General features: G+C 52.7%; 1 protein-coding gene across 1 annotated transcript; it reads left to right on the top strand.

Annotated features, from left to right (window-relative positions):
* Positions 1 to 385: 385 nt before the first annotated feature.
* BSND (barttin CLCNK type accessory subunit beta) lies at positions 386 to 8,096 on the top strand. The gene is made up of 4 exons (XM_080921915.1): positions 386 to 708; positions 4,468 to 4,559; positions 5,738 to 5,992; positions 7,120 to 8,096. The coding sequence occupies exons 1-4, from the start codon at positions 532 to 534 to the stop codon at positions 7,520 to 7,522; spliced, it is 927 nt and encodes a 308-aa protein (XP_080778041.1). The 5' UTR covers positions 386 to 531; the 3' UTR covers positions 7,523 to 8,096.
* Positions 8,097 to 8,422: the final 326 nt, after the last annotated feature.

Raw genomic sequence — 8,422 nt, 5'->3', positions numbered from 1 at the left:
GGTATAGATACTTCTGTTGAGCTTAGATGATCAGGTGTCCTTGAGAAGGTGTCTTTGGTGTCTAAGCTGTCAGGCTGTGGGTTCTGGAAGCTGCCATGGCCCCACCCACACCTCCCAGAGCTGGGAGGTGCAAAGACTGTCTGGGCTCAGCTCCACAGTAGGCAAATGAGATGATGTCAAAGCCAAGGCTGGCCCAGCCCCTGTGACCTCCTCCAGTCCTCCCCTGCCTCTGTCCCATGTTCAGATTCACAAGCTCTAAACAGCTGGGCCCAGAGGGGAGGAGAGTGGCAGGAAGAACGGTAGATGGCTGGGACCTTGGGCCCACTGAAGCATGTCACCTGCCCTGCAGAACTGCTGGGCCCAGGGCTGAGAGCTGGACCTGCGGGGACCATTCCTTGCTCTGTGCGTTTCACCCTGGTTCTCAGCCATCGAGTGTCCCATCACTCCCGGCAGGCCTGCTCAATGTTTGAGTAGGATTGTGGGCAGCCCTCTGCTGGTGTACCCATCAGCTACCAGGACTGGTTAGCCGCCATGGCTGATGAGAAGACCTTCCGAATCGGCTTCATCGTGCTGGGTCTTTTCCTGCTATCCCTGGGCACATTCCTTATGAGCCACGATCGACCACAGGTCTACGGCACTTTCTATGCCATGGGCAGCATCATGGTGATCGGGGGTGTCCTCTGGAGCATGTGCCAATGCTATCCTAAGGTATGGGGGCTGGGAAGGGGCAGAGGGACAGGTGGCTCTCATGGTCTCTGGCACTAACCACTGGCCTCCAGCTGCTGTGTTCTTTCCATTTGAATTCCCAATACTCTCCCTGCTCTGGAGAATATCCTTTTGCGTATCCATTCACCTCTCCTTGTGGCTGATCAGAAGCCCCCGTGTCTGGACCTGGAGCCAACCATCACCGGGACACTGTTTGAGATCTATGCACTGTCCCTGTTTGAGCAGAAGCTGGCCAGCGCTTGCTATCTGCCAAGCCCAAATCCACAGCCCACCCAGACCACGTCCCAAGTGCTCTGTGTTTTCTGCAGTTCCCTGTCCTCCTACCCTGAAGCAAAGGCACAGATCTTGGGATGGAACTTGCTTTAAAAAGCAGTGATGAGCACCCAGGGTTCCAGCTGCTGAGAGAGGAGCTCTGCCTTTCTGGGTCTTTCTGAGACACAGTACTTTCATCTGTAAAATGCCCCCTCCCTATCTCAGCTCTGCCTAGCCCAGAGGCAACCCAAATACGTCTGCAACTGTCGTGTTGTGCTTAGTTAAACAGCGGCGGCTGCTGTTACAATTCTTAATCCTTACACAGCCCAGAGGAGTGAACATTTCAGGTGTTGTAGAACTTCAGTGCCCAGAGAGGTGGAGTGACTGTCACAATGTCACACAGTTAGTTAGAGACAGACTCAGGGAGAGAGGGAGGGAGCAACAGGGGGTCTAACTTGCTGTCTGCCTCTAAGGGTCTGGGAGACTGAGCAACCTTCTTCTCTGAGCCTCAGCTTCCTCAGCTGTACAGTGTGAGTCTGGAGGATGCTGTGGGAAAGAAGGACGGACATCTGAGGTCCCAGTGAACCTTGATACTAACAGCCCTATCCTCCCAGCCTCCCACACCCCTCCTTACTTTGGGGATGGGAGTACCCAGAAGGAGTTCTAAGAACTGGGGCCATGTCTCTCCCAGTTCTGCCGCCTCTGTAGCCAGCCCAGGGCTGTCCTGTCACTTCTATCTGGAGCTTGGGCAGTCGGAACTGGTTTGGAGCCATTTATAAAGCAGTTTACAGTCAACTCCCCTCTATGTGCTCAATGTCCTGCGCAGAGGTCACTGGGAGAAGAAGGCCTTGAGGCCAGAGCCACCACGTCCCCACCTAGGGAGGGAGGGAGGGTTGAAAAGACAGCGTCCTTTCTAGGAGCTGGTGGAGACTGAGTAATAGCAGGTAGCCTGTGTGTGTGTGTGTGTGTGTGTGTGTGTGTGTGTGTGTGTGGTGGGAGGTAGGGCTGAGTATTAATGAATAACTGTTGAAGGCTCATGTGATGTGTGAGGAGGTGGTATGGTGGTGGAAACCCACACCTCCTAACATCCCTCAGACCCCAACTCAAGTCTCTGCACCCTGTGCCAAGCCTGTGGCCTTGGTAGAGTTGCCCCCAATGCCTGGCATGGCCAAGTGGAAGGAAGCAAAGGGTGCTCTGGGGATGGAGGGCTGCTGGCTCCATGCCTGTGTGAAGTAGGCACAGAGGCCTTGTTCTTCAGATGATATTGCTGGTCCCACAAGGTCATGGTGGTGGTGGTGGTGAGGACTCAGAGTGTTAGAGCCATCAAAGTGGAGCAGGAGGGAGAACGTGTTCTCAGTCCTCACCGTGGCTGCTCCATTAGGGTTTGAATACAAACCTGGTTAGATCTGGTACTCACCTGGGCCTCAGGCATAGATGGGGAGAACTGAGCCAGGGTAAATCTGGCGTAGGGAGCTGTTGAATATGCTGAGCCTCTATGTTGAGCTGGGGACTGAGGGGTGAGGAAAAGGGTGTTGAGTGGCAAGGAGAGGAGAGCCTTAGCTCCACATCCTCTGGTCTGTACTTTGTCTGCTCTGCTGGAGCTCAAAACCAGGACCAGGTAGGTGAAGGCCCTGTCCTCTCTGTGGGCTTCTCTCTCTGTGCTTCCTGTGTTTTGGGCCTGATCAGTGTCCAGTCTGAACTCAGACCCATGGGTACTCTGTGCAGGGAAAACTCCTCTGGAAAGCCCATGGCTGTGAATAAAGGTTGAAATCTTTAGCCTGACATTCTGAGGGTTTCCAGGTCCCATCCTTCCCTCTGATCATCCATTCTGTGAGTCCTTCCTCTTTCTTTAGGGAAAAAAATTTGTGTTCTAAAATTCTGTCTCCTCTCTGTCCCTTCGTGCTTCTCATGTCCATGAGGTGGTCATGATTGTGGTGGTGGTGATGACAATCAATGGTCGTGATGATGAAAATGGCGATGATGGTAACAGTTGGGATAGTGATTATGATGGTGGTGGTGATGATGGTGAGAATGGTAACCTGTGTGATAGTAATGATGTTGGTGATGACGATGATGATGACAATGGTGATGTTGGTATGATAGATATGGGGATGATGGTGAGGATGATGATGGAGCAGATGATGATGATGATGCTATGTGGGCCATGAGCCAGCTAGCCACCGAGCATCCTTAGTACAGATGTAAGATGCTTAGATACCTGGCAGGGAGTGGGCGGTGCCTCCACGGGATTGTAAAACCTCCTCTACCGTCATTCCTGTCTTCCCATTGTCATGAAGCTTTGCTGGTGCACAGTGCATCCCTTCCTCACTGAACTCTGTGGGAAGAGACAGCGAGTACTGTTTATGAATCTGGAGCCGTTCACCAGAGGCTCATGGGACATTGCATGAAAAGCGTTCAGACTTGTGAGCTCAGTGGCTTGGACTTCAGTAGGACCAGGTTGTGAATTTCTGAGAAGCTGGGCGTCCTCTGTATTACTCAAGGAGCCCTCCCAGCTAGCTCTCTTGGGGCACAGGCCATTAAAAGCGCCATGAAACATATAAGCGTCTGGCACACTGTGTCTGGCACACTGTGGGTGCACACGCAGTCTGAAACATTAGGCACATCAGCAATGTTTCCAAACTGGGAAATAAAAGATTTACACCCGCCATGCGACAGCGCCCCGTTACTATTCCCATTAGTTTTGGGGAGCCACCAGCCTACTTTCTGCCTCTCTGATTTCCCAACTTAGTGCACTAGGAAAGTGGAATCTTACAGCGTTTGTCTCTGCCCCATCCCAACCTGCCACATTTCACTCAGCACCATGCCTTCAAAGTTCATCTTTGCCGTAACTTGCATGGGAACCTCTCTCCGAAGGCCGACTGGATGCGGTTGCCTACGTTCCTTGTATTTTGTGATCACCCATCTCCTGGTTGTGGTTCACAGTATTTCTCTGAGCATGGAAGAGCTCATGTCTCTTCATTAACCCCAAGAGCTCAAGGAGGCTCTGGAAGCAGGAATGGCTCCCAGGACTCACAACAAGGACCTGTCTCCAGGACCCCCCAGAACTGCTTAATTGGTTTGCCTCCTGCATGGCTTGTCTTCGCACCCCAGTGACCACTGTTGTCACTCTGATAGCTGATCCAGAAAGCTCAGGGATGGCACTTGGTGGCACTTCTGTATCTCTGCCTCCCTGTTACAGATGAACCGTGTAGTCAGTGATGGGCTTCCCGCTCACTCTCCAGGTGCAGATACTCACCCTTAGTAGAGGCCGCAGAGAAATGATGGGTCTGGTTCTCCAGGGATCATCCAGTGAAGGGAGAAAGAACATGGTGACAATAGAAGCCTGGGGATCTGTCTGCTCACTGGAGCTGAGTTACAGATACTCTGACATCAAGCAGAGGCCCTTCCAGGTCTGGGCCCAGCAGCTGTGGAGCAACAGCTGGCTCCAGTCCCGGTCAACTGCAGAGACCATGTCCTCTCTCCTTACAGATCACCTTTGTGCCAGCAGACTCTGACTTCCAAGGTATCTTGTCCCCAAAGGCCCTGAGCCTGCTGGAGACGGGGCTTTCGGAGGTAAAGAGGTAAGTGTGGGCAGAATGCCTTATTTCAGCCTCCTGTCAAAAGTGCTGAAGAGGAGAGCAAGAAGGAAGGAAGAAGGGGAGGACCAGGATGTCAGGGTTGAGTGCCTGAGTCTCTGTCTTGTTCTATTCAGTTTCCTTTTTGCTTTGAGTTTTCCGAGAACACACTCTTTGAAATCATGGGTAATTTTAAACTCCCAGTTTTGTGCTTTGTACATGTAGAAATGGAGGTTCCGAGAAACACAAACCTCAGATCTCACTGGGAGGGTCAGTGAAGGAGACAGGTGTGACTCCTGGCCTTGATTTGCCCATAGCCTGTTTTCCTCCCGGAAGTGCCAAGCCCTGGTTCTGGCTTGGAGCACCGCTGAGGACCCTTTGGCTTTGGTTAATCTCCTGAGCAGTGACTCCCAAGCCCCAAAGGCCAGGCTACAGGCTCTGCCGCTAGGGAGCGCTAAGAGCCGCTCTGCTTGTTTTGCATAGTTTGTAACGGGGGCATTTTCCACTCCTGATACACAAGGAAAAGTATCCCAGTGGGAACTAGCTCAGGCTACCTGGGGTTCCTTCCTTTATCTTGTTACTTCCCAGGCATGTGACCCTGGACAAGGGCCTAGTCTCTGAAGCACAATGGCAGGGAACGATCACGATGATCCTGCTCCACCAAGCAGGCAGGGTCTGCGTCTCTTTATGTACAAGGCAGTTTACATACATGCCTCAGTTTCCTCACAGCACCCCCTGGAGTTGCGGGGAGTGTAGAGGCAATCGGTTCCCAGCCTTGCAGGCAAGGAGCCTGTAGCAGCTGTGACTTGCTCCGTGGCCCCCTCCGTGGCCCGCTCCGCATCTCGCTCTGTGGCTCGCTCTACTCTGCATCAGAGCTGCGAACCCAGAACAGTGATTCTTGAGGAGTGGTTCCACAATCCTTCATGCCGGTCCCTCTCCGTCTTGCTATCACAGGCTTTGGATACATTTGGGGGTACATTATGTGAAGTTGAGTTGGGGTCAGATTACCTAATTTACTTACCTAGTTGGGCCTTAGCCTCATTATCTGTGGCCTGGGTTCAGTGACACCCCTAAAATTTTCCTTGTGAAATCGGTAGGCCCATCCCCCCATGTAGGCAGACAGGGGGTCATGATGAGGAAACTCACACCTGCCTGACTTCTCTCCCACTGTCTGTCGGACCCAGCCCCCAAACCCCCTATGTCAGGCTGTGGGAAGAAGCCGCCTATGACCAGAGCCTCCCAGACTTCACTCACATCCAAATGAAGGTCATGGGCTACAGCGAGGACCCCAGGCCACTGCTGGCTCCCGAGATGAAGACAGGAACCAGCGGTGTCACGGAAGGCGAGCCTTGTTCTGCTCAAGCCTGGATGGAGGCTGCGGTGGTCGTCCACAGAGGGTTGGATGAGAACGAGGGTGAGAAACTCTGTTCTCAGAGCAGGTGAGTGGGCAGAATAGGAGTGGGCTCGGTTCTAAAGGGGGGGTCTGGTCGTTGCACGGGTGGAAAGAACACTTGGCAGTGATGAGCAGGCAACAGAGGGTCACAGACAAATGAGGCTGGGCTGGGGCTTTAATCAACCTCGGTGCTAATCTCAGCTGTGTAAGTATGGTGGGTTTTAGATTTTCCTGAGCAATTTCCTCTCATAAGGACAGCCATTTCCAGCCCACAGGAGCAATGCTTTAAGTAGCCAGCATATAGTTCTTTTCCCAGATGCTCGGGGGCAGCAGGAGGCCAGAAGTAGGGCTTGGATGCTGGCCTGCTCTGTAGCTCAGGCAAGTTTGTCCCTGCCACAGCTCAGTTCCTGCTTATTTTCAAGTCTGTCTCTGATCCATCCACTCATCCACGTGTTCCACCATTACTAGATACCAACTCCTGCTTAGGCCTTGACAGCCCTCTAGTTTCCTGGAGATTCTGTTTCAATGGGGGAGGCAGAAAGGGACACAGAGGGACCTGACAGGGTGAAATGGACTCTGAGGGGCCAGAGAAGAATCTAGAATGCCTGCAGTTCAGGATGAGCCATTTGGCTGGCTTCTTTCCCTCCCTCCCTCCCTCCTTCCTTCCCTGCCTCCCTCCCTCTCTTCTTCCTTCCTTTCCTCCCTCCCTTCTTCCTTACTTCCTCCTTTGTTCCCTCCCTTCTTCCTTCATTCCTCTTTCGTTCCCTCCCTTCTTTCCTGAGTTCCTCCTTCTCTCTTCCTTCCTCCTTCCTTCCTTCTTCTTTCCCTCCCTTCTTCCCTGACTTATTTCATTCTCTCCCACCCTTCCTTCTTCCTTCCTCCCTCCCTCCATCCTTCCCCCTTCCTTCCTTTCCTCCTTCCTTTCTTCCTTTCTTCCTTCACAGCTCTGTGGTTTGAGCATCTATTCTGTGCCAGGCACTGCATGGAGTACCTTGGACAATGTGCCTTCTGTAAATCTCAGTAACTACTGTATGTGGGAGGATTCCCACTGCCCTCAATTTCCAGAGCGATAAAAGGAGACTTAGAGATAGGGGCTCTCCACAGCTAGTGGCTGACATCTGGACCCAGACAACGTGACTCACGGCCTACCCTTCATGGTCTTTGTCTCTGCAGCCCTCCAGCATGTTCCCAAGGCTCTGCACCCTTGGCTTCATTCCATGACGACCTGGATGTGGGCTCCAGTGAAGGCAGCAGCCCCCATGCATCCCCACCTGATAAGGATGAACCACACCCACAGATGTCCTGGGCCAGCAGGGGTCCATTGGATCGCTTCAGTGACTTTGCTCTGATTGATGACACCCCTACATCAGAGGACATAGTCCTGGAGAGGCAGGCACGGGAGGCAGCTCTACCCAGCAAGCACCGATGGTCCCTGAGGATGAAGGAGGAGACTGTCCAGGCAGGTGCAGAAGAACCAGAGCAGGAGGAGGAAGATCTGTACTATGGGCTGCCTGACAGCCCTGGGGACCCCCTCCCTGACAAAGAGTTGGGCTTCGAGCCTGATGTCCAGAGCTGAGTTGAAACTGTTTCCAGGGTCTAGCCTGATAGCACTGCTCTCTCTACATGACCCCTCAAGGGCTCAGGATTATAAGGAGGGTCAAGTGAGGCAGTGAACTGAAGCATCTTGGGAACTGAAGCAAACACACACGGGGGGTAGCAATTCCCCCCTCCAGCGAGCCACACACTTCTGGTGTAGCTTGTTCTGCTCATGTTCAGGTTCAGTGTGGTTTGCTGAGGTTCTGTGTTACAGCCAGATCCTCAGAAGCCCTTTCTATCTCCTAAAGCTGGTTTCTGATTGGGCCTCCTGTGGTGCTACCCAGGGCCTTGAGAGCCCCGTATCCACTGTGTTTTGGTTCTTTGATGGCTGTTTGACTCTCCCCACTCAGAGATGATTCTATCTCATGGCTCAGTGTCTTCAGCAGCCCCACTGTGACTCTCTGGTTGATCTCTACTGACCTGACCTGACCCCTGGATATCTCTCTGGTCCTTCCTGTTCCCGTAGTTGCCCCTAGCTCAGGCCCTTGCCCTGGCTTAAGCTATGTTTTTCAGAGCCCCTTATGCTGAGTGAATTCCCACCCATTCCTATACACCTGCTATCGTGACCTTTTTTCTGCTAGTTTTCCTGACATTCCAACTCCTAGATGGGAATTTCTCTCTGGGCCTTGTGCATCCATTCTGGTGGCTGTTACTTGCCACTACCCTGGGACAACATCTTGGCCTCATTCGCCATGGTTTTCAGAAAACCCTTAGAATGTGCAGATCTCAATAGACCTGGGAACCTTTGCAGATAGTGTCACCCTCCCCAATTTTGACAAGTAGTAGACTCTGACACCCACTTTTTAAAAATGGCTTCTAGGCAGCCATAAAAACCAGGCAAAAAGCTACCAGACGAACCCAGCAGCAGCTCACAGAGCAC

Source organism: Micromys minutus (assembly GCF_963924665.1).
Source record: "Micromys minutus genome assembly, chromosome: 9".
In the NCBI taxonomy this organism is placed as follows: Eukaryota; Metazoa; Chordata; class Mammalia; order Rodentia; family Muridae; genus Micromys; species Micromys minutus.
The sequence above is the reverse complement of the archived record's forward strand: the minus strand, read 5'-3'. Positions and strand labels throughout refer to the sequence as shown.